Source organism: Cupressus sempervirens, chromosome 6, assembly GCF_028749045.1.
Source record: "Cupressus sempervirens isolate cs-2001-9-10 chromosome 6, ASM2874904v1, whole genome shotgun sequence".
In the NCBI taxonomy this organism is placed as follows: domain Eukaryota; kingdom Viridiplantae; phylum Streptophyta; class Pinopsida; order Cupressales; family Cupressaceae; genus Cupressus; species Cupressus sempervirens.
In genome coordinates this window covers 39,167,520-39,194,280 of record NC_143123.1, presented here as the reverse complement: position 1 = coordinate 39,194,280, position 26,761 = coordinate 39,167,520, and the positions used below count along the sequence as shown (strand labels likewise).

The following is a 26,761-nucleotide window of genomic DNA, read 5'->3' as shown; positions in this document are numbered from 1 at the left end:
CATTGAATTTGGTATTCGTGAGAGCTTCAATTCAAGAGTTCTATTTGTGCTTAAATTGGAGAATAGATTTTGGCTGCTACAGTACGCATGCACGATGCTGCGCTACAGTATTTATGTTTGATTCATTTCCATTCTTGGGCATCACTATTATCAGGTTCCTCTCGCAACTATTAGTAGTTATCATTGTAATTTATAAGTATATGATTTTGCTGCGATAATTTAGAATCAGATTTTGGCATTGCTATTGTCATTATTGTATGGCAATTGTTTGTCAAAATGTTAGTTGGCTGTAGGTATGCATTCCATATCTAGTTTCCATGTATATGCATTAAAAATATCAAAAGAACTGCACTTGCATATTAGTTCATTGTAAGAGGCATTGTAATATCAGTATAAATTTCTTACCTCGGAGAAGCAACATACAAGTGTTTGACAATATTCCTTGAGCTAAATTTAGTCAGTTTGGGCAAGGGATATTACATTGGTATTAGAGCTTGCTTGCAAAGTGTTTGACAAAATGCCGAACAACTGAACTAGAGAAAATTTTGGTGTTTGAAGAAGTTATAACCTGTTGGGATTACTTCATTGTAGATTAGTTTTCTTTGGATTTGTGAGTTTGATTTCTAGAATTATTACTGTTGGTATTGTTATTGCCGTAAGAAGATATTTTTGTTTTTGTTGCTAGTAAGTGATAATTCATGTGGCCAGAAGTGTTTTGGTTTTCTATAGGTTTACTTTCATGTGTTCTATCTTTATTCATAATCGCTCAACTCCCAACTAGCACCCCTTGTTAGCATATTGCTCGGACACCTATTACAAGTTTATGCACCCCTTGATAGCATATTGCATATTGATAGTTTATTGCCAATCTTTGATACTACTGCCTAGTTGGACAATGTGTCCGCCAACTCGTTGCCCATTTTGTACATGTGAGTGACCTTAAAGTCCATCACGGATGCCAACTTGGCATAAAAAAGGTTTATAATTTATTATCTTCCATAGTTGGGGTGAAATGACCACCCTTTTTTTTGTTTTTTTTGAGGAGACTTGCAGATTACTAAGTATTATCAATTAGAGTGTTAATTTCCACATGGCATTTTGACAAACACTAAGCAAACAAGCAACGATAAATATGCAAAGTCTAGAACCTCCTTATTTGTTGATAAAATATTGATTTTGCAATAGAAATGTTTACATACAATTGCCTTATAGGCTGCAACAAATATTTAGATCGATATTTAACAATTACAATGCCTAAAATGAACAATATGATGGAAGGAACTTGGAAGTAGTGATTTTTAGATGAAATGTCAACATCCCAACTTTTTAACTGGTAAGAGTGGACAAGAAAACTCAATGCAACACTGTTCATGCACTGTAGCATCACTATTCATGACATTGTAGCAATTTCACTATTCATACACATTGTAGCAAAACATAGTTCATGCGCATTGTAGCAAAAATGCTATTCACACACACTATAGCAAAATCACTATTCACGGGCACTGTAGCAAAAACACTATTCACGTGCACTATAGCAAAATCACTATTCACAGACACTGTAGCAAAAACATTATTCACGATTTCATAACTTGAACTTTAGAGCTCTTAGATCATGTGTAATATCACCAATAAATCCCACTGTGGTTCTTGAATGAAAACACCCAATAATCCTCCCGACTATGTCTTTCAACAGCAAAGAGAATGCTAGCAAAGAGGGGTTTCGTCCTCTAAGCTCAACAATTAGATTTCTCAGAAATCCAATAGCATAATACTACTGTCATCCAAGCATGCCCCATCTCATTAGAACCAAGAGAATATAAAGCCTTCCAAGAAGTTGACATCATTTGCATAAGCAATGTGGGATAAATGGGAAATACCTTTTTAAAACAGCTTTATACTAAAGTGACTTAATTAATAAGTCTTTTAATTAATTATCACTTTTTAATAAATTAAATTAACTTTGGCAATAAAATCATGTAAGAGTCGAACTCAGAATACCATGTGATAGCTCGCCGAAAAGAGCTCAACCAAATCCACCAAGCCGAACATTGCAAATTTTCATATCACTTGACTCCTAGTGACTTACTAAAATAGTAACTCCTGAAAATATTGCCAAATGAGCTCCCTAATCACTTTATTAGCCTACGGAAGCTCCTATCATAGGCTAATCTGTTAACCCTGATGGTCACATTAAGTAGGGGACATTACATGGGGTGCCCCATTGCTTTAGAATTTTAAATTATACAGGAGTTTCCTTTCAAATGTAATTTATCGATCTCAATTTAACAACGAAGTTGACAACATTAGGGCTGCCTTTACTTTAGCTTCATTGTTAGTGCCAACTTCAAGTTTCTGTGCTCTAATCATCAAAACATTGGTTTTGTAAACTAGAATTCCTATTTGACACATCTTTAATGTTAAATGTATTACTATGTTTATTTGTACTAACAATAACCCTTGCTAAAAATGAAGAGTTGAACAAACAAGTTTAGGAATTGTTGAGAAAAGTATTGGCCCAAGAGAACTTGAGCCCGTGTGTAGTACTTGTAGTACTAGCACCAAAGAAGAATGGGTAGTGGAAATTTGGGTAAATTTCCCTTGCTAAGGATGGACGACTTTATGTCCTACTTGAGTGGAGCTTAGGATTTCACGAATGTAGATATCAAGAGCAGCTATCACCAAATACATATCAAAGAGGGTAATGAGTGGAAAACTGCCTTCAAGACTAAAAAAGCCCTGTATGAGTCATTAGTCACACCTTTGGGCTAACCAATGCATTGAACACATTCATGCGGCTCATGAATGAGGTATGGAAAGAATTTTTGGGCAAGTTTGTGATTGTGCATTTAGATGATGTTTTTCTTTTTAATAAGCCACCAAGTGAGCATTTAATGCATATCCATAGAGTCTTTGAGAAGTTAAGCGAGGAGAAATTGCTGATTAAGTTGAAGACATGTAGTTTTTTTGGAAAGGAGTAAGTGTACTTGTAATTTGTTGTCTCACTAGACGGTTGTAAAATGGACCCAACAAAGGTGAAGGTTATTTTGGAATGACATACCCCAAGGATTGTAACTAAGGTGAGGTTTATTCATGGTTTAGGTAGTTTTAATAGAAAGTTCATTAGAAACTTTAATAGTACTTCTAGACAAGATAGAAATGAGTTTAAGTGGAGCAAAGGAGCATTAAAAAGTTTCAGATGCTGAAGAAGAATGTGACAGAACAACCTGTTTTAGCCTTGTCCAATTTCAATAAGGTGTTTCAAGTGAACTGTGATGCTAGTGGTAATGCCATTCTAGCTGATTTGAGCCAAGAAGGTAATCCCATTACATATTTTAGTGAGAAGTTGAATGATGCAAAAGAAAAGTATTTTGTTTATGTTCAAGAATTCTATGCAATAGTTCAATCATTCAAGAAATGGAGGCATTATCTACTGCTGAAAGAATTTGTTTTGTATATTGATCATCAGGTACTATAGACTTTGTATAGTTAGGACAAATTGAATTAGACATTTGAAATGGGTAGAATTTTTGTAGAGCTATACATTTGTTTTTAAGCATAGAAGTGAGAGGTCTAATAGAGTTGTAGATAGTGTAACACGGGGATGTGTCCCCCCACCAAAACCAGGCCGCACTCGAGACAAGGATGCACTCGAGACAGGGGGATAGTGTCTCGGGCGGTGCCACTCAGAGCCTCACCTCTATCGGAGATGGCGAGATGTCTCTGTGTCCCCTGTGGGTTCGGGGGGACATGAGGGGGCATGCCGGGACATCTCTTGCGGCAACAAGATGGGGGACATTAAAAATTAAAAAAAATAAGGCATTATTTTAAAATTTCTTTTTGGTTATATTTGGTTATAATGGGATGTGGGACCCATTCCTTCCTCTTCCTTTGTTCAAAAGCCTTCAATTCTTTATTTTTATTCACATTTGCATTTCTATATTTGAAGATTGATATATATTATAAATTTAAAATTATATAATTTGGCACTCTTTCTTTTGTTGATGTTCAGTGTTCATTGTTTGTTATTTGATCATTAATCATGATGTTCCAATTCAAAAGTTCAATGCAATGTTTAAGTTTTTTACATCTTTTTATCTTATATTGTATAATTGAAGTACATCTTTTCATAACTAGCATTTTAAGTACCATATGTATAGTATATACTATATACTATATACACCCCTGCTCCCACCACCACCCCCTGTCCCTCGTCGCCATCCCCTTGCCTTCTTGAAATCAAGGCCCCTCTGTCCCCTTGTCTCGGAAACTTGTCTCGCCATCTCGCCATCACCTCGTCTTGCAGGGTGGTGTAACTATGGTTGTAGATGCTTTAAGGAGGCGAACCTTGTTGACAAAAAAATAGATTGAAGTGATCGTGTTCAATGAACTCAAGACCTTGTACTTGAGGATCCTGATTTTTCAAAGTCTTTGAAAGCTTGCAAGCAACTTATCACTTTAGACATGACAATGCGGTTGGATTAGGTTATCCAAGCCAGTATGTTGTTTATGGGAAGCCGACTATGTATTCCAAGGAGTTCCATGAGATAGAATTTGATTAAAGAGAAGCATAGTGGAGGTATGGAAAGACACTTTGGTTGATATTAGAGTATTATTATTGGCTGCAGTTAGCATAGGATGTTAAAGGATTTGTACAACCTTGTTGAGTATGCCAAATGTGTAAAGTAGTTTGGCAAAGTACAATGCTATATCAGCCATTATGTATACCAACAAGTTCCTAGGAGGATATCAATATGAATTTCTTTCTTGGTTTCTCAAGGATATAGAGGAAATGATTCTATATTTGTGGTGGTTTATAGGTTTCCAAGATGGCATATTTCATCCCTTGCCAAAAGACCCATGATGTTGTTTACATTGCTATTTTATTCTTGAAAGATGTGGTACACTTGCTCAGTCTACCAAAGAGTACAGTTTTAGGTTATGATACCAAATTTGTTGGATACTTTTGAAGGTCCTTGTGGAAGAAATTGAAGAGAAAGTTGAAGTTCATTTTTGTACACTAGCCACAAATTGATGGGTAGATTAAAATAGTGAATATGAGTTTGGATAATTTATTGAGATGCTTATAGGAGATAAACCTATGAGATGGGACCTAAATCTCACCACAAATGAAGTGTTTTCATAACAATTTTGTCAATAGGAGCATTGGTTGACCATGTATGTGGAGGTAGTGTTACAAACTAGAGTTGCCGTTGCACCAAAAGATCGACCTAATAATGTCTGATACAACCATAAACCTATAGAACGCAGGAGGCGGTTAAGCCATGTCACGAATCCCGAAGGGGAAGGCTGATGGTTAGTCCAACAATTCCTCCCTCAACACTACCCGAGGAGATTCGTATTTGTGACCAAGCTCTGATACCACTTGTTACAAGCTAGAGTTGCCGTTGCACCAAAAGATCGACCTAATAATGTTTGATACAACCACTAGACTTATAGAACACAAGAGGTAGTTAAGCCATGTCACGAATCTCAAAGGGGAAGTCCGGCGGTTAGTCCAACAGGTAGCGCAAGGATTGGATCAAAACAACAAAGATAGACCAAGAAAGGACAAGTGTCGAAGTTGAAGACTTTGCATAACACATCAAGAGTCTACATGAAGAAGTGCAAGAGCACATTAACAAGATGTATATGCAATGTAAAGTTAAGACAAATTAGAAGAGGAATAAGGAACTAGACTTATAGAACACATGAATCTCGAAGGGGAAGTCCGACGGTTAGTCCAACCAGTAGCGCAAGGATTGGATCAAAACAACAAAGATAGACCAAGAAAGGACAAGTGTCGAAGTTGAAGACTTTGCATAACACATAAAGAGTCTACATGAAAAAGTGCAAGAGCACATTAACAAGATGTATATGCAATGTAAAGTTAAGACAAATAAGAAGAGGAATAAGGAGTTTTGAGTTCGAGATGAAGTTATGGTGTACTTGAGGAATGAAGGGTTTCCAATGTGAATCTACTTCAAGTTGAAGATGAAGATGTTTGGTCCTTGCAAGTTTTTGAAGAAGCATGATTCAAAAAATGCATACGAGGTGGAGTTTTCAGATGGCATCAATATTTCCCACATATTTGTAGGATGGAACAAATGAGGAACCGATATTAGAACAATGTGTTAGAGTTTTAGGTGACTCTACAACACTCCCAAGATCAAATGAAAGACCAAGATAGCTTCCACAAGAGAATGGCAAGACAATTGCATGAAGATGCAAGAATGCTATTATTGATAATGAACTTGATTGACATCCAATGGATTGATTTAAAATGGACATAATAGTCCTCCTTATATAGGAGAGGCGATAAGAGACAATGATAAGGAGAAGATAAGCTATCACCCACACAAGGTGGAATCACATTGTCCACCAAAGGTGGATCATCCTCCATTATGCAATGTAAGTATGTGAGATGATGAGGATGATAATGTGATAAGTACACTAAAGGTGGAATGAGATAACAACTGACCACCTAGAGTGGAATTCTCCTACACCATGTGTTTAATTGAGGTGCAAACTCCCAAGTGTCTCAATCACAAACTACTATGCAATGCATTATCCTAAGTAAGCTTAAGTAAGTGTAATTAGTGAATATTTAATTACACCAACACCCACCCTTAAGTGCAACATAAGGGAATGCACTTAAACTTACAATGCAAGATGGGTCTAGGCTACCAGGCCATTTTAGGTACCCATAATGTAATATCTCATAAAGTGGAGAAAGAGAGAAAACCTCATGGGAAAAAACCCTCTTCCAAAAAGAGATGAAAACAAGATGCATGGATGGATGGAGTACTCAAGATCCCCCAAAAATTGTATACATCATGTATATACAAAGAATGATCCCCTCATAGGAAGGAAATAAGGAGACATGATATCCCCCCCATAGTGAAGAAGCTCCAGTGTAGATGAAGAGTAGTTGCAAACAAGAGATAATCCAACATCTGCAAAAAACATGTCTCTCCTTAGGAAGAGATAAATACATCAAAAGATGAAGAAGCCACTCCATGTAAAAAGTGAGGAAGGAGGAAGGTCTCCATGTATGAATCTTTGACGATTGAATAGGTGTCTCCAAGCTCAAAGATTCTGTCACACCATCAAGCTAACCTATGAGATGTGAAAAAACAAGAGAACATGAGGAGTTGGGAAATCCAATCTCCAAAGAAGGTGAAGAAGTATCTCGAAGAGAAACATCCTCAGATGTATTAACCAAATTTGCATTATGAGACTTGTCTAAAAGAGCATCCTGGAATTCATCCCACACTGCAAGATCTGAAGCATAATGATCATCCTGTTGAATGTTACAGCTCATGTCTAAAGAAGCAGGAGGTGGAGGAGTAGGAAGTTCAACGCTTGTCTCAAGAACAAAATGATTCAAGTGTCCAATGTTCTCACATGAATTATTCACCCTTGATAAAGGGTGAGGTACATCATGAATATCATCATCATTATCAACGAAATGTGCAAAAGAATACAAGCGTGATGTATGATCAACAACTTCCATAACTACGACATCTCTAGTCTCCATGTCCCTAATATAGACATAATCAGGAGTGAACTCAACAATTTTACCTTGTGCCTCAAAAGTAATTTGGTAAATAGAAAGAAGATTAGTGGTCAATGATGGTATACAAAGAACATCATTAAATGTACCCTCTCCCATAAGAATAAAACCATTCCCACAAACCTTCATGTATGTATTATTACCCATCAATATAGGTGGAGGAGTACAAAGCTCAATAGAAGAAAACATATCCCTAGAAGATGCCATATGATGTGATGCACCTAATTCAAGAAGCCATTTACCTTGCTCAGGATGTGTGGAAGCAATGAATGCTTGTCCTTTACCTTTGGATAGTGATGTAGATGTAGCAGTTGCCTAATATTGGGAAGAAGGAGAAGAGATTAATAAGGGCAACTAGATATTGTTCTTTTGAAGAATGTGAGTGAGCTCATCAATCTTTTTATGGAAACATTTATGCTCATCATGTCCTAGCTTTTTGCAATAAGCACATTTATCTCTCTTTCTTGTAGATGTTTCATTTTGAAGAGGACTTGGATTTAATATTATGTTGTGAAGGAGAGTCATCACCTTTGCCATGTTGCTTAGGATCCTTGCGTTGTTTGTTTCCCTTTCCTTTGGGAGCCTTTGGAGAGGAGTCATTTGAAACCAACGCTTGATACTTGGAAGGCTTCAATTGACCCATGTGTGCTAACTTTGCTTGTTCCCTTGTGAGCTGAGCTGCAAATTCATCAAGAGAAGGCATTTTGTATGCACTACCAAGAGCATTCATAGTAGCATAGAATGTGGAAACAAAGATTGAATATTATGGACTTAGCTTAGAAAGAATAGATAATATTAATTGTTCATCATCTTTAGTAATACCACAATTAGAAAGCTCCAATCTAATGGAATTAAACTTAGAGAAAAAGTCTTGAATATTTTCAAAATCACACGGACTTAGACCTATAAGCTCATTCTCTAATTTAAATTTTCTTATTCTATTAGGTTTATCAAAGATTCCTTCTAATGTAGTCCAAGCATCATGAGGATGTGTACAGGATGCAATATGATATAGAAAATCATTGGAGATGGTAGATCTAAGAGAGCCAAGTGCTTTATCCCTTTTATCAAACCATTTCTTTCTTTCTACAACACCTGTAGCTGGTTTTAGATCATGTCCAAGAATCATTCTAAGCAATCCAATACTCATCAACTGATTAGAAACTACTTATTTGCATTTATGATAGTTATATGGAGTGAGCAATGGAACTTTTGAAAAATCCATAATGAAATCAAATGATGACTGAAATCAATTGATAACTCCTTCAAATTACTGATTCAATTAAGAAAATTGAAATCTAAGTATTCACCAAGTGCAAATATAGCAAAAAAAGACCTATTTCTAAAAGTGATATGCCCACTCCAAATCATTGAAATCTAATTACAGATCTGGAAAGTAGAGGAAAAATAACGCACTTTAAAAAGAATTTGTACTTGGAAATGTTACTAGATGTGCCCAAATAAAGCCTTGAAAGTTCTAAAAAAATAGGATTTGCGATTCTCAGAAAAACTTTGAGACAGAGATCCAAAATCACCTGCGCCATTGCGTAGATTGTGAAATTCCACCCAAAACAAAAAAAATTGCTCGGTAAAAGGAGTCCGTATGAGGGAGATATCGCTATTTGAAAATCGCCTCTGAATTTTTTTTTTCTGAATCGCCACCATTGCACCGTCAAAAAATCAAATGGCTCTAGATTTGGCCTCAGATGTCTGATTTGGATGAAACAAAATCCACCATTGCACCGTCAAAAAATCAAATGGCTCCAGATTTGGCCTCAGATGTTTGATTTGGATGAAACAAAATTCGATTTAGGGGTTTTTGAACCTCCTCTATCTGATGCCAACCTTTGATTTGCACCAGCAAGCTCTAATTTTCACTTGCAATAGGTCACAAAATAAAACTCCTAAAATCTCCTCGAAATTGTGATGTCCAAATTGCCAATGCTGCACCAAAAATAAGTCAAGTCAAGATTGCACTTCTTGAGAAGAGATCTTCACACCATGAGCGCTCTGATACCATGTTAGAGTTTTAGGTGACTCTACAACACCCCCAAGATCAAATGAAAGACCAAGATAACTTTCACAAGAGAATGGTAAGACAATTGCATGAAGATGCAAGAATGCTATTATTGATAATGGACTTGATTGACATCCAATGGATTGATTTAAAATGTACATAATAGGCCTCCTTATATAGGAGAGGCAATAAGAGACAATGATAAGGAGAAGATAAGCTGTCAGCCACACAGGGTGGAATCACATGTCCACCAAAGGTGGATCATTCTCCATTATGCAATGATGTATGTGCGGTGATGAGGATGATAATGTGATAAGTACACTAAAGGTGGAATGAGACAACAACTATGACCACCTAGAGTGTAATTCTCCTACACCATGTGTTTAATCGAGGTGCAAACTCCCAAGTGTCTCAATCACAAACTACTATGCAATGCATTATCCTAAGTAAGCTTAAGTGTAATCAGTGAATATTTAATTACACCAACACAATGTAGCATCTTAGCACTTGCATCAAATGAGGAGAATGAAGCATTCTTTGATAGCTGTGTAGGAAGTACTAGAAACATGTAAGATGAGGAATATTTGGTGTAGTGGAATGGAACGCTTGTCCAAAGTAAAGGTTGATCATTTGGTTTTCCCTCAACTAGTTGAGATGTGAAGGGATCACATCTCAATCTACCTTAGGTGTCTAATAGAGGAGTGTCTAGTAGTGCAAGGGCAATCCTACATCACCCAAGAATATTTCCCTGCTGGTTGTTTTCTTTCAATGTTATTGCATTTTTGAATACTCATTTGGGCAAATAAAAAATTTCAGCTTTCAGAGAATTGCTTTGTTGCTTTTCAGGTCGGCTTCTAATTTTTACTAAGTTCTAATTTGAAGGTGGATCAGGACAAAAATTTATGGGAATCTTCAAAAGGGAAAATCAAGCATTTTGGTGGAAGAATCGGGCTAGGATTATTCACTTTGCAAAAGTTATTAAGGTTTTAGTTTGCTGAAAATCCCTTGAAATCTCTTCTGAGTTAAATTTGAGACACTAAATGGTCTAGTATGGCTTTGAACATGGGTGGAGAGACAAAGCACATTCTTAGGGACATTATTCACTTAGAGAGCTTTCCAATGCTTGAAATGACATGCCAATGGAATGTTCAGATCAAAAGTAATGCCTTTTGGAATTTAGACAAATTTTCAAAAACTTGTGTTTTCAGATTTGGCTCAATTTTGAATTTCAAAATTCATGTTTTGGCACCGAACTGCTAAAATTTTAAAATTCAAACTGTACTATTAGCTCTAAATTGAAGAAAGGTTATTTGGGAACCATTGCGAAGAATTTGGTAGCAGTTTTTGGGTAAAAAGATTGGATTGTCGAGAGAGTGATTTCCAGAACTTGTGTAAGCTGTAAAATACTAAAATGTTACAACCTATAAGTAATCTAGGTTGTTTTCTTGTTTGTAATCTTGTTGTAATAGAAATAGATTTCAATCAGATAATAGAGAAAGTGGTTTTTTTCCTTTTGCTGTGATTTTTGGAGTCTCAGTTTTTTTGCCTTTAAATTCCAGTACCAATATCTCATACTTGTATCCACACTCTTACTCGAATGGCAACTTAGTTCATTATCAATAGGAATTGGAGGAACAAGTTACTGATTAAGGTTCAAATACACCAATCATTTTGATGGTTATTGTTCAAATCTAATATTTAGGTTTTCACTCATTGTAGGATTTCTATGCAATAATACTTAATTTTCAAACAGAAAATGCATGACCATGTAACTATTTCATGCAATCCCAGGTTTTGACACAAAAGTACTTCATTTGTAATGGAATTTGGAGGAACAATGTACTAATTACGTTTCAAATGCAGTAATTATTTTGATGTAAGAGTACTCAATTTTTCAATGGAACACGGAGTACAATGTAGTAGTTACACTTCAACTGTAATAATTTAATTTTGACTCATCTGTAGGATTTCTGTAAAACTAAGTTGCCAATTTGGGTACGGATATGGGATTTAGGTACATGGGTGCGACAATTCCCCCTCCCTCCCCCTTGGGGGTTTGGGTTCATCCATATATGTATGTTAGCACATCGAAGTTACAAATATAAATGAATAATGATACTCATAAATCCATAATTGCCAATAAAGTTGCAAATAAATTAATTGTATTAGTGATATAGTTTCAGAATACATGGATTGCCATTTGACATCAATCCAAACATGATCAATAAACATATTTATTGGCTGGCTTTTACAAAATCTATCAGCAGACAGCCTTTGTAATGGCATTCTGATTCGTCTGTTACAGCCTTAGTGCTATTTTTTGGTTTGGGTATTTGGATTTATGGGTTGATAGCATCCTGCTCTTGTTAAACTTTGGTTGTTTCTCTTTTTGACTTCTTGATATGCAATAGTAAATCTATCAGTAGTCATGTTCTTAGATCTACAAATAAAAAAAATTAATCCCTGACCTTCAAATGAATCAAAGTAGATTGCTTTCACTACTGTCATAAACAAAGGGCATCACATAGAACAATTTTGGCTTGAATAATATTACCAAGCTGTTGCAAGACACTATTTAAAGCTGATAGAATGAGCATGCTGATGAAGAAATCAGAAATACATACATAAACTGAGCCACCACCCTGGGGTTCTTCCTGGGTGCTCAGGCTTGTTGTGGGTCCTAAAGAGAAGGACCCATAGAGAACCCGTTAAGTACCCCGGAAGAACCACTACGAAAACTGTACCAGAACCAGGACCCAAGCCTAAATAGAAGAACCTGATAACTGAGCTGTTAAATAATACCTAGTTTCTAAGCTGGAAGAAAGACCATGTAATAATTATGGTCTGAGTGTAATAATTGTATATTTGATTCAATAAGTAGACTTTTAGAGAAATATTTACATTATGGCTCTCAAGTTGCAGGATTTGATTCACTAATGCTTCATTTTATAGTATTATACAGATAGTGAATTTCAAATGGGTTGAATGTTATTTGGATTTTAATACAATCACCTATTGTTTTGACACTTGAAAACTTTGTGAACAGAAATTGAAGGACTGCATGAATTATGGGTTGAATGCAATAATTTGGTTTTGATGCAATAATGCTCAACATTTAGACCTGAAATCGAAGAGCATAAGGAATAGTAATGATTTGAATGCAATACTTGGGTTTTGAAGCAACAATTCATCATTTCAACTTTGAAGGCTTAATTTAGGGCCTCAATACTTTAATGGTCTATTTTAAATACAAATTTAGAGACAATAATAATTATGACTGAAGTGTAATATTTAGGAATTTGATTATAATTTTAGGGTTAGAAGCAACAGTGAGGATTTGACTGCTACTTCATTTTTGAATACAAACCTAAGGACAATGTAGTAATTATGGTTTGTCTGTAAGAATTAATGTTTTGAAAGAACTACTACTTTTTTGAATAGAAATTGAAATATAATGTAACAGTTGCATTTGAGTGTAAAAAATTAAGTTTTTAAAATTTAATGTAGTAGATAGAGTTCTAATGCAATACTATCTCATCTTGAGCAGAAATTGAAGGTCCAGAGGGAACTGTTTATGCTAAAGGAGTCTTCAAGCTCCAGATTGAAGTACCTGAAAGGTTAGGAGAATTATTCATTTTTAATTTTGAAATTTGGTGATGACAGACGAAGTTCCGATCTTATGAAAATTTTATTTTTTTAGGATGACAAGTATAATTCATTTTTTGCATTATTGTTAAATTTTTAGTTTTTCCCCCATTCCATAGCAAACATAGATTATCCAGTATATTGTAGATTCTCCATGGACAAAATTATATTGTGTTTGAGTTGGATCTAGATTTCAATTAGTTTGTTAGGAAAAGGTTATGACCTGTGTTCAAATAATCTAGATTGCAAATTATTTTTCTTGGTATAAGGAAATCTTATCTAAACCTAACAAATGTAGGTTATCAATCACATAATTATTAACCACACATGGACCCTTGAAGAACCCTTTCAAAATAAATAAAAATTCTTTTTGTCTCCTGAACCACCCAATACTAGATGAGCATTGTTCCTCAATGACAAATGAATACTAGATCAGCAGTGTTTCTTATTCAACAAGATTAATGTGTCGAGTTGGCTTTTGGTTTGTCTCATTATTTAGTAAATTCTTACAGTTTGCAGGCTGAATCAACTCTTGTATTTATCTTGCAGATATCCCTTTGAGCCTCCCAATGTGAGGTTTGTAACTCCAATATATCATCCTAATATTGACAGTGGAGGTCGTATTTGTCTGGATATTCTTAACTTGCCTCCTAAGGTATGCACATTAAACTCCAATGTGCAGAATTTTATATTCCAAAATTGTTGTCCTGGAGATTGTTTGTAATGTAGATATCTGGACGGATAATTTACGAGCTTGGAAATATATTTTTCTGTCTATGGTCAACTAGAAGAAACAAAATTGCTTGTGGTTTTTGAAAAAAAATGGCTAATTTAGTCCGTTTGACACCTAATGTGAAGCAGTGGCCAATTCTACCAAATTGGGCAAAATAGCAAAGTACTCACTAAAAATTAGTAATTGTTGCACTATACAATATACAACAGTTACATGATTCCTTTATTCCTTCTTGAATCTCATGAGTGGTAGTGGCAAGCAATCAAGGACTGCAAAGTTGTTTTGATTTTTCAAAATTTGATCCCTTCTTCTGAAGTCTGGCGGAGTCAGTCTAATCCTGCTAAAAGAAACAGAGGATAAAACACTTACATTTGAACTAGCTCACACGAGTAAATGTCTTTGCTGAGTTGTTGGCATTTTTTTGCACTATGATCAATTCTGGTACATCTCTTTTTTTTTTTCAGTTCTGAGTTTGTTTTCTGTATGAGTCTGGTCTGAGCCATATCATTGCCTAGCTAATGCATTGACTCATTGAGTATGAAAACTCTAATTTTGTTTCAGAGACTGCTCATTGATTGGTGATGACATCCAAAAAAGAAGGTGCTAGGAATATGGTAACTGAGGGTTGGGAATGTCTCATGGTTTCTTTGCTGAGCATTTTATTTGAGAATGCCCTTCTTACCAGAGTAGCTGAATATGCTGATGCTCTCTTGCTAGGTGTGCATATCAACGTATCTGATACGGATGCATGTGTGATGTAACCTGGATAGGAGTTGGATACTGTACCCACATGTGCCCATAAAACACTAATTTACCAGCTGCACTACATACTATTTGATTTGATTAAAAAACTTATGTTAATCTTTCAATTTTCTTAAAATTTTCAATTGTGCCAAACTAAGTTATAAACAAAATACACACAGATGACAAAGATGAATACTATGTTTTTCTGTTTTGAGCAACACATTTTAAGGTGTTCTTTCAACACAACGGTACTCTTTTTCGCATTTTAATTTTTAAACATTTATTATTTAAAATTGATATTTGTTTATAGTTTTTATACTTATATTATTATATATATGTTTATTTATATACACATGTATTTCATGTTTTTGTTCTGCAAAATTGGTACCTAAAGATAGCTAGTTACATTCATCCAACAAAAAGAAAGATTCTAATCGATGCTTTGATTTCCTGTTGACTCTCCAATAAGATTCACCCTCGAATGTAGCCATATGTTGGGGTAGTTTGAAACGATTGCATCCTCCCTCTGACCGATAGCCATATTGGACGGCGAATCCGCCTTTATATTTGCTTCCCTGAATACATGCCTTGTGGTGTACTCAAACTCTGCTAAAATCCCTCTAATGTTGTCCGTCCACATCTTTATTCTCCAACCTGATGAAATTGCTCTGACCATATTCAGCGAGTCGCCTTAAATTTCCAAATGCAGAAGATTTTCCTTTTTACACAGTGACACTCCTTCCATCAACGCTGTAAACTCTGCCTCATTATTCGTGCCATTCAGAATTTTAACCGATCCTTCCCAAACCAACTCAGCTCTTTCATTCTTAATATTAAATATGGTGCCCAAGGGACCTGGATTCCCTCTAGAGGTACCATCAAAATTTAGTTTAAGACAACCAGATGAGGGCAATCTCCATCTTGCCTCCTGCCTATAACTCCCTTTTTCAGCCCCTGCAATATTTGGATTTATCAAGCATGATTACTCCCTTGTCATACGATCATCCCAATTCGAAAGTTTCTATGGGATCTTGAAGCCTTCACATACTGCAACCTGAAATCTCTTGATAGTGCATTCTAACTGTGATACTTTCTCATTGAAAATTCGTCCATTTCTTTCTTTCCACAGTGTCCAGACAATAGTTGAGGGGCATGCCATCCACAACCCTTCCCACACTGACCCTTTGGACATTGTTGGCCAAGACATGAGACTTTCTTTCAAGGAGTTCTGCAGGGGTCCATGTAAGCCCAATTTCCTTCTGAAATGTTTCCAACATTCTTGTGCTATGTCACATTGAACAAAGAGGTTATCTGTTGTTTCCTCCTGTTTAAGATACATTTGGCATCCGAAGGGAACCACCATTCCCAGTTCCATCAACCTTTCTCCTGCAAGCATCCTATTTTTTACTTCCAACCAAGAGAAAGTGCCAGCCATAGGTAGAATACAGGAGTGCCAAGATAGCTCCGCTTTCCAATCACATCTTTCTTGGTCCTGTTTAATTATTTAGCTGCGCACCAAAAGATCTCATCCGGCCACTCTCTGATCAGAATCCACCTTTGCGTAAGTGCATATTGAATACAGTCCCTACTCACTCTGTCGAACATTTCAAAGTCTTTTCATTTGAAATTGGTCGAGTTGTGTTCCCTAAATTTTTCCATGTAGTCTCTGACTTTTGGCCCCATCACTGGAACCAGCACTCTTGCCATACCTGGCAGATTCACTATGTCTTCCTGTCTTAATATTTGGGAAGCTCTGAAGATTTGACCAGGGATTGGCTGATCAATTTGGTTTCTGTGATGTCCAATTCTGTATTGCTATATTCCTCCTTCAGTAAGGGAAGGTATGATTTTACACATGAAATCTGGTTCATTTTACCAACTACTACAGTTCAATTGTAATCATCATCTTATCATTATCTTCTGCATCTTTTAAGGGATGATATTCCAAAAACAGAGTCTCCCCCTGTTTGTCTTCAGCTTCTTTACCAGTATTTGGATTCTTCCCTTCATCCGATGCATTGACCACCTGTTGATCTATATGATTTTTCATTCTCCAATATTTGTTTTCTGGAATCTGACAGCCAACTTCATTAGGCTTTCATCTACGACACCTCAAACAAAAGAATTTATTTTCCTCAATCTTAATTGGTTTAGTCCTAATACCAGCCTTCAAACGTAACCTAAGTTACCTTATTCGCTTGTTGACCCGCAAATTTGATAGTCGATTTGGTCCTCATTTGAAGTCAGTTCGAATTTGAAGCAGATTCGGTTTTTTACTGATCAATTCACTGGCAAAGCGTTGGGCTGGGGACTCTGGTCGAATGACCAGCGAATTTGATCGACTTTTTCAGTTTCCTGGCGACTTGGAGATGAATGTTTGTTTGCATTTGGGCGAACTTTATTGTTCAATGCGATTTTTCTTTTTCTGTTTGACCCGAAGCTGACTAAAGTGGACACCCTTGTTAGTTTCAAGTTTGCTCATTCATCCACAAGTAGTGGCTTGCGCATGCATTTCTTTTGCGAGTGACTCCATTGATGTCGCCATTTCTTCAACTTTGTTTTTTAAAAAGGAACTCTGTTGTGTAGCAATTCTTCTGTAATATGAGTTTGTTCAAACGGAAATCTGTTGTGTAGCAATTCACAACGAGCTAGAGGAGAGCAAACTTGACCTCATCGACCTGTACATCACTGTAGATTGAGCAGAGCTGGAGAGTCCGCAGTGGCAAGAGCTGGAGAGTCCGCAGTGGCAACTTTGTATCTAGTTTAGGTTTTTTAAAATAAATTTATACTCTTGAGTTTAATATGTTTTAGATTTTTTTGAAGTTATATTTTTATGTTTAGTAAATTAACGTTTCATGAAATCACGTACTTTATTTTTTGTAAATAACGTTTGTAAAAATTGACAATATTCTATTTTAATAAAATTTTATTACAAAAATAACTTAATTTGATTGATTTAGCATATTTTTACATATATAAATATTCTTTTATTTAAAAAAAACTTGTATAGACGAACCCTAAATGAACTCGAACCCAGCCCAAATTTTTTTTGAGCGAATGTCGAACCCGCATACCAATCAGAATCCAAACTGGCAACTTAGAACGTAACTTAATAAGATTAGGCAAATTGAGAATGGAAATGATTTGGATTCTAGCATATTTCGTAGAATCATCTTCCCCACATCATAATTCAGAATTTGACCTAGAGCATTCCCGACCCTATTAGAACTTTCTTCACTTCAAAATTCTAATGGTAAATTGTACCAAATCCATTAAGGGCCATCTGCTGGTGACATTCTTTTTGGATCAAAGTTTGGTATCCATTTCATAATGTATACGTTGGTCTCCCCAAATTTCCATAGGCAATGCAAAACTCTGTTTTTCTCTTCCTCAGAATCAAATTCAACAATAAAGAACTGATTCTGAATAAGATATAATTCATTTGCCTTATTCCATTTGTCTTTCAACAAACTTCAGATTTCTGATCTTCACTTTGGCTTGCCCAGAATCTAACCCAGTATGGCTGTGTTTTGTAACAGATGGATATCTCCATCTACCACACCAGAAAGGTCAACCTCCTAGCCGCCATCACCATTGCCACCACGATTGGGGTTTGAATTTACTGGTATGGTTGCAGACTGATTTTCCTCCTTCACCATTGCTCATGGATGCCTCTAATTGCCCATATGTAATTCATGTTATTTAAATGTTAGAGATTAAAAAAATCAAATTTACTATCTATCTATTTATCGAGAGAGAGAGAGAGAGAGAGAGAGAACACATACGCATGCGTACACATACAAACACACACACACACACGTGCTTAAACCTAGTAGCCAACATCACAACCCAATCACCACTGTATCTGAAAGCCAAAGAACCTCTTGTAGAAATGCCCATTTAAATCTGTCATAAGCTTTTACCATGTCAAGTTTGATGAATGTTGCCTTTTCCTTAAAAATTGCCATTAATTGATGGCCTTTGCAACAATCACTAACCCACCAAGAATTTGTCTACCAACAACTAATCGGCCTTGCTATTTAGAAATCAAAGCTTTGAGGCACACGTTGAGTTTTTTGGCAATCAATTTAGTGATCATTTTATAAAGTGCATCACAGACAGAAGCGAGTCTAAATTTTTCTCTACTGGTCAGACTAACATTTTAAGAATAGACATTGGAAAAGTAGTATTCATGGCTCTTAACACGCGCGTATTTCTTTTCGATTCCTGAACCATCTCAAAAATGTCCAATTTGATACTTTCCCAAAACTCCTGGAAAAATTTACTGGGAAGCCATCAAAGGCTAAAACTTTACCTTTTATCATTTGAAACATAACATCTTTTACTTCTTTTTGCAAGATGGTGCGAATGAGAGCCTCATTCATTTCATTAGAGATTAGAGAGGGGACACAATACAGCTTAGAGACTTCATCTTCACTTGCAGGATGCAAATCTTCTGTAAATAGGGGAGATAAATAAGCTTCCTGACAGATTTTGTCATGTCCCTCTTTTAGCAACATAATTATAACAGGGGATTTGCCTATCATTGACCCTCGTAGGCAAATAATTATGGGAAGAGGGTCGATTTTGTCTTCCAATTAAGTAAGCGGGGCCTACTCATTCCAATATTTAATAAAGGTTGTATTCTAACTTTATAAAGTTAATTATTTAATTTTATAAAGTTAATATTTGTAGTGCAAGATGATTCCAGATAATTTCCAGAAACTTCTCGGCAAGGAGATAAATAGAGGACATAGGGCTCTTTTTTGAAAGCAAGCGATTTTGTGGATTGATTTTTAATTATCAGTTGGAGCAATTTGTAGTTTCCGGCCTGCAAATTCCCAGAGGTCTCTGAGAACGAAAACTCTCTTAGATCTGCATAACTGAGGAGGTGGGATATCTTCCGAAGGGTTGCACATTGGAGGTGGTCTTCAGCCATCTCATGTTGAGATAATTTGCATATTCGGATTATTTTGAGGATGACGATTTGGAGTCCTGAGTACTGGCGGAATTGAAACGCAAAACCCTCTTTCCAGTCCGAAACAGCAGCTTAGAGTTTTACGTGATCAACAGTATGCATTAAAGATTGGACGGCAGATAGAAAAGCTAAATGGTAATCGCATCAAGGTTGGATTAATTGCAGATTTGTCACCCGAATCTGAGATTGGATTACAGAGGGCGGTCGCGCATTTGGAATCTCCTGTTAGCTTCAATTACCCTTGCAACCAGCGGGCTCGACTGCCGACAGTTCGGGCGCCTCCACAAGTTGCGATCTGATCACAGTCAGGTTCCAGTCACACGAACCGCAGGCGACGAGAGATAATGGGCCAGGCGGAAGAATGGTGGTTTGTTGAATAGTTGGAAAAAGATCCTTGAATTTCGACCTAGATAAGTTTCCACGGCAGATTAAAAAAAAGAAAGACGGCACCCATATTCCTACAGTCTTTGAAGATAGACGCTTGAATAATTTAATCAAATTCTGAGGCACCAATCAACAGGTTCCATTTCCAATATTGTGCTGTTGTAATTTCAGACTTAGTAATTTTTTCCATTTGATTACCCATAAAACTGAATAGTTAATACTATAGTTTTTCTTGCAACTGAATCACTTACTGATTTTTGCCCATATTATTATTCGTTGCATAAGATTAGTCTGGTTCATGGCAAGTATTTGATAAGAGGCTTACACTTTAAACTCTTATAGTGAGGGCCATCAGTGCCTGGTTGCTAACTGTTTGTCGGAATGACTAATCCTTGAAGTATGAGTTGTGAGTGCTAAAAGAACCAATAACCTACCGGGTTATTTCAGATTTTTCTCTTCAAGGAAAGCTGAGCAGCTTCCGAAGACACAAAAGAGGTAACAAGATTGCCATTTCTTCTTGCCTTAACAGAATTGTAAAAAAAGCAGTAGTCCTATCTCCATCAAACATTCAATTCTAGACTTTTGCTTCCAGAAAATCTTTTCACAAAGTTCCATTTTTCTAATTTCTGAACTGCCATATTCTCCTTCCTACTCAGATCGAAGGTAAATCCCTGATATTCGATCAAGTGGATCATAGAATCTAGCCAAGCTTTAGCTGCCATTTTGAAGTGAAGGTTTCCAAAGCATTGCTTATTCCACTGCTTGAGCTTATACTTCACAAGTGTCAATCTTTTGAGAAAATAATACATAGCCGTGCCATAAGAAGGCTTTCCTTCATATGACCAATCAGTCACTAAATACCTGAGACAAAGACCCTGCAACCACATAAGCTGAAGCCTGAAACTCAAAAGAAAGGTTCTCTGAAGTTCTGGAAGAAACCATTGAGATTTTGATCAGCCACACTTTTCCTGTAGTTCCAAGTGACCATACCATTATAAATGAGATACATTAAACTAGAAGAACTAATATAGAATATTTATTAATATTTCAATTTCTCTTTTATATGTGCATTATTATGAGATAAATAAGGATGTTTAATTGATAATCGTACTTTCTACCATTGCTATTTTATAATTTTGTTTTTTGGAACTTATTATTTGAGTGAGTGTTACAGAATGTTATAAATTGAATTTGGATCATTATTCATTGTTTGCAGGGAGCATGGAGGCCATCTTTGAACATTGCAACAGTGTTGGCAAGCATTGGTTTGTTGCTTTCTGAGCCAAACCCTGATGATGGCCTTATGTGTGATATTGTGAGATTGCTTATTTTTGCCATTGTTTTCATTCCCAAAACATTGTATTTTTCTTACATTTGATTTCTCATCCATGGTGCTGAACAACAGAGTGCAGAATACAAGCACAATAGGTCTACCTATGATCAAAAGGCAAGATCATGGACCCAAAAGTATGCAGTGCAAATGGATTGTCAGACCACAACTATGCCAACGAACATTTCAAATCCAGGCAGCTCACCACCGGTAAGAACTTGAACAATGCTGTAACCCACAAGGCTGCCACTGGATTGATATCAATATAAGCTTCACTGCAAGTTCTTCCTATTCCTCTTGGATTCTAACAAAGCACATTTCTTCTTTCTTTGCCGTTCCTTTAGGTCATGTACTACTCCATGATTTAGAATATTAGTGCATCTAATAAACTAATAATGGAATTTTGATTTGATTGTCAAAGCAATTTAGTTTTCTGATCTCACCCTCTTCGTATAGTCTGGGCAGGGATCAAATGTGAGGAATGACAATCATGAACAATTTGAAGAAGCTGCTGTGGAATCTGTAAGTGGATCTCCAAATCAAACTAGCATTCAAGGGAAGCCAAAAGATGGGGGTCCTGGGAATCCTGTAAAATCAAAAAAGTCTCTCAGCAAGAGACTCTCATTGGCAAAAGAACTCATGGTACAGCCAATAATAAATCCTGTCCCTAAGAGGTCAGTGACAGATGTTAATGCAAAAATGTTCAAGGAGATTGCAAGCTGCAGTCCTATCCAGTGTGATGATGAGAATCGTCAGCAGAAATTACCTGCTCATCCATCTGTTGAAAGAAATGACAATAAGTATGAATTGCTCCAAAATGTTGCGATTGGTGATTCATCTATTTTGCTAGAAAATGTATCTACAGAAGTAGGAAGAATTGTGCAAAAAGGGGTTATAATGGGCAAGGAGAACTTCCATTCAAGAAATTCGAATTCTGAGAAACCTCATTGTAATGTGATGAAGCCACTGGAATGTGAGACTCAAATAAAAATGAGAGAGAATACAAAACTCAGACCTTTACAAAATGGTCTATCAAGAAATTCTAACCAGAGAACCCAGCCTTTAGTAAGTGATGACCATCCACAATGCAGTAAATTGCATGAGAAGCTTCCTGTGTCAGGACAACTTCAACCAGAATGTGTACACGAGAAAATTATAGAGAAGAGGTCTTTGGTGGATACTGTTATCATCTCAGATAGCGAGAGTGATGAAGAGCCTGTTCAAGTTAGATCTAGGCTTTCATTGGCACAGAGGACATTGACTGGAAAACGTAAGTTTAGATCTAATGCACAGTGAATGATTTGTATGGTTTTATATAAGTACTACTGTCTTGTAGGTAATTTTGTAACATATTTGATAAATTTGCTTTTTTCAAATATGTAATTGCCCTGTTGCATTCTATTTGTCAAATACGTAGATTGCATTAGGATGTATTGGCTTATTGGCATGTTTCAAGATTTGATGTCATTCATATAACAAATTGTTGTCTTGTGCTTTGCTACAAAACATGCTGGATTTGGATGAATTCATACCCAAATCTGTTGTAGCGCCAGAAGCAAATTAAAACAAGGGCTGCAGTGCAGCTTAGTTCCTGCCAAGTACTGGTAGGACAGTTTTGTAAAATAAGAGAGGGAGAAGGAGAAGCTAGAAATGATTATGACGGACAGAAGAAATAGTTTGCTGTCATATTATTTGTGTATATTTAGATCTGTGAATTTAAGTTTTTTACTACATGTGGAAATAAGAAAATTGTATATGTAAGGTAAACATCTAACAACTGTTTGTTGAAAAACGAATGAAAATCAGAAAATCCCAAGAGCGTTGCTCAACATAAGGAAGAGTGTAGAGTTAAAAGGCCAATCCATAACAACTTGCTTGGCCACATATCATTCAATAGAACCACAATCAAAGCAAACACAAGCTTAGTCATAAGAAAGCCTAAGGTGTAAAACAAAGTGGTTCTTTTGGAAGTTTTAAGTGGCAGGTTGTGCAGACCAGGATCCTAGCAACAAAGAAATTCCCAATCCAAGTATGTATTAAACATAGGACCTGCATAGCATCCTAACAAAGCAATTTGCACTCCATCACCTCTGTTCAATGCCAAAGCAATACTAGACAACAAATCGGCCATAGAATTACCTCAGGCAAATATAGTGAGGGCTAGGGTGGATGGATTTATTTGAAAAATTACACCAAAGGAAATTAACAATGCCACCAGCTCATTTGCTATAATGTAAATCCACACAATGCTCACAATGAAACCTCTTGCAACCCAGGGAAACAAGTATGCACGAGGAGGAAACTAGTATGCACAAGGACGGTGATCTGTGTTTGTTTTTTGAGATATACCAAGCTTCCAAATATAACACCAGAAATTTCTGCTGCAACATATGCTATTTTACCAATACCAACTGACTTGCCTAAAAGCTGTTAAGTTGCACTTCACTAGCATCAGCTCCGATGAAAGTCACTCTAGCAAACTTGGGTGGAAGATTCAAGAGTTTAGTCAAATACTCTTAAGAACAAGAGAAGTTATCTGCTGTTGTGTTGCCCAACATATAGAATAGTGCCACCAAACAAAAACCTAAGACAACATAACAAAATAATACCCAGTCCTTGCACATGCAGTATAAGAATATGATGTACCCAATCACTCCTCCAGAAATGCATTGCTCGTGTGATCTCATAACTTGATACGAATTTGCATAACCAATGTGTTTTTCCAATCTCGCAGAGGAAGAAATGTTCTCAAGACTATCCAACTCTTTGACTCCTATAAATGCGTACTTAATGCATACTTTTGTTTTCCAAAATTGTTTTCTTAAAATTTTGGTGCATTACCGAGACATTTGCACTACGAGCTCCAAAATATTATTGTTCCATGTTCTCAAGACTTGAAGATGGTCTCTTCCTGAACTTGCATGTCCAGGCTCAGGCAAAACAAAAGCAGTAAATCTAAAAAATATCGAATAGATTGGCCTTCTTGACATAATTTAATATTAAAACTATGCCAAAATCCACCGATAAGAGGCTCTCGTAGAAAGTTCATTGAGGTAAAGGGGGACTTTCAAAATATTTGCACAATCTGACGGAAAGACAAACCAAAGAAAAATATGCATCAAATTGTGTAACATATGGAATTGATTTCTCACTTTACACAATCCGGGGCTTCCAATTTCCATAATTGAAGAAAACAAACTGTGATTTGCAACCTCCTCAAATGGTATTCATGGCCGTTAGAAACACATTCTCTTTAAACATTCTACGAATATAGAGTTCCTATAAACATAACAGGTTTTTGACATGACCTGAAACATGCTCCTTACCATTATTATAAGCGGAATCAAGTTATTCGTACTACATGTACATAGCACCAAATAAAAGGGGAACAAATTCTACAACTGTGTTCTCAAATCTCAATTTTCCAAAATCTGTATTTGCAAGAGAAACAAATATATGATTACAAAAATAGCTTAAATCTGTGTTTGCTGAATGTGGATATTGCAAAAACTGAAAAACTAACAAAAGGAAATCCAACTTTACCTTAAACTAACCAAAAGTGGTTTTGTTTGGACAACTATGGCCGAGGATAGCACAAAGAAATCAAGGAATTTTTCACTGCAGTACGAATGCTAATCTCTAGAGTGAACACCCCAATACCTCTATTTTGCCGCCCTTGTCCTTGATGATCGATATTATCTTGCATTGGAAAGTGGGATTGTCTTTGCATCTTCCTGAAAGTCTGCAATCAGTCTATTACTATGCCTTATCTTGAATTGGAATTAAGATAGCATCTTTGAGAAATCTAAAAGTTTGCAATGCTTCTAATTTGACCAACAGAAACCTGCCAGCACTCACATTGTATAGGCAGTTGCTAAAGTTCTAAAGTTCGACCAACTCACCATAGTAAACATTAAATAATATTCTAACAAAAGAAAAATTACACAATACTATTGGTTTTTGAAGGAATGCTTAGTCACTCTTCAACATTTTAGCCTCAACCATAGTTAACTGCCATGGCAGGAACTAATAACGACAGTCTCTTACAATTAAAGATATAATTTTAGAATTGTGAAGCTTCCATGTTTTCCTTTAATAAAGTTAATAAATGATTAGTTTGTTGACATGTTAACCCCATGATAAGTGACATCGACAATGTTTAATGTGTGGAAGGAAGTCTTCTGGTTGCTTTGTTTATTTCGAGACATTTATACCTAGTCAAACCAAGATTTGAGCATACGATAATATTACATATGTTCTTTAAGTACGATGAAAAATGTGGAACACCTTGAATCATTTGTATGTTGATATTTTCTTATCAAGTTACATTCAGGTCAAACATGGACATGATAGCAAATGATTGCAATGAGGGTATCCTCACAAAAATGCTGATATTTTCTTATCAAGTTATTGTTAGAAAAAACACATACTGATTAAGAAGTAATTTCAATGAGAGCATTCCTACTAAAATTTCAATGAAAAAGTGGGTTTTGAAAATGCAGCCCATAAATTTGGAAGTTCTTAGTTAAAGATGGAGATTTCATGGGTGTTTCTCTATTATACATTATACCACTTTAGTTTCTGTTAATCAAAGTCAAGTCAGTCAAATTACCTCCATTATTATGGTCGCAAGAATAGGGTTTTTATTTATTATTTGGATTGAAATACATGCTACAAGTTGTCTTTGGACTTTGACTTTATGAAATGAGGTATTGTTCTTTACTATTCAAAGCTTCTCGAATATCATAAGTGATTCTAAAATGTATTTTATTTTTAGTAGTTTTTTTGTTGGATTTTTTAGGTATTCTTTATAGTGGAATTTGAATCTATTTTAAAATATCATAGTGATTTTAAAATAAATCTTCAATTTGAGCGTGTGCGTGCGCGCGAGAGAGGGAGATGCACAAATATATACAAACACTTGCACAACACATGCATACATTTGATATAAATTATTTAAAGATCAAGATTCTTGAAAGAGAATACAATATTATAGTTGAAAATTGTAAGTTTTAATAGATTTTAGTTGGTGTAGACTTATCAAAGTGTTTAAGTTTGTATTCTATGTTATAGCAAATTGGTGTCTTCTTTATACAATGTTAGACATAAATGTTCTTGTGATAATATCTATTCTTATTTGAAATTAGTATGCCATGTTATTGATATGATGTTCAGATATAAAATAGAAGTCAATACATATACATATTGGAAGCATCACCAAGTAGGGGCATGACCCTATGTGGTCATGCCTCAATATGCATATGGATTAGTGTTGGTTCATATTGATTAGTTAGTCGAAAGTCAATATAACATAAATCTTGATATGAAAGACTCGACTACAATGTAAGCATAGC

The 26,761-nt window shown here is 35.9% G+C and overlaps 1 protein-coding gene and 1 pseudogene across 1 annotated transcript in view; one reads left to right on the top strand and one right to left on the bottom strand.

Moving 5' to 3' along the window:
- LOC149551002 (uncharacterized) overlaps window positions 1-23,093 on the top strand; it is a 33,823-nt gene extending 10,730 nt beyond the window's left edge. Inside the window, exons 2-6 of the mRNA XM_089786554.1 lie at window positions 13,141-13,210; window positions 13,788-13,893; window positions 21,294-21,392; window positions 21,483-21,617; window positions 21,864-23,093. Of these exons, the coding sequence (XP_089642680.1) occupies window positions 13,141-13,210; window positions 13,788-13,893; window positions 21,294-21,392; window positions 21,483-21,617; window positions 21,864-22,703 (1,250 nt within the window). The 3' untranslated portion in view covers window positions 22,704-23,093. The remainder of the gene's footprint in view (window positions 1-13,140; window positions 13,211-13,787; window positions 13,894-21,293; window positions 21,393-21,482; window positions 21,618-21,863) is intronic.
- Window positions 23,094-23,209: 116 nt separating this feature from the next.
- LOC149551001 (uncharacterized) lies at window positions 23,210-24,589 on the bottom strand (annotated as a pseudogene).
- Between the last annotated feature and the right edge of the window lie 2,172 nt (window positions 24,590-26,761).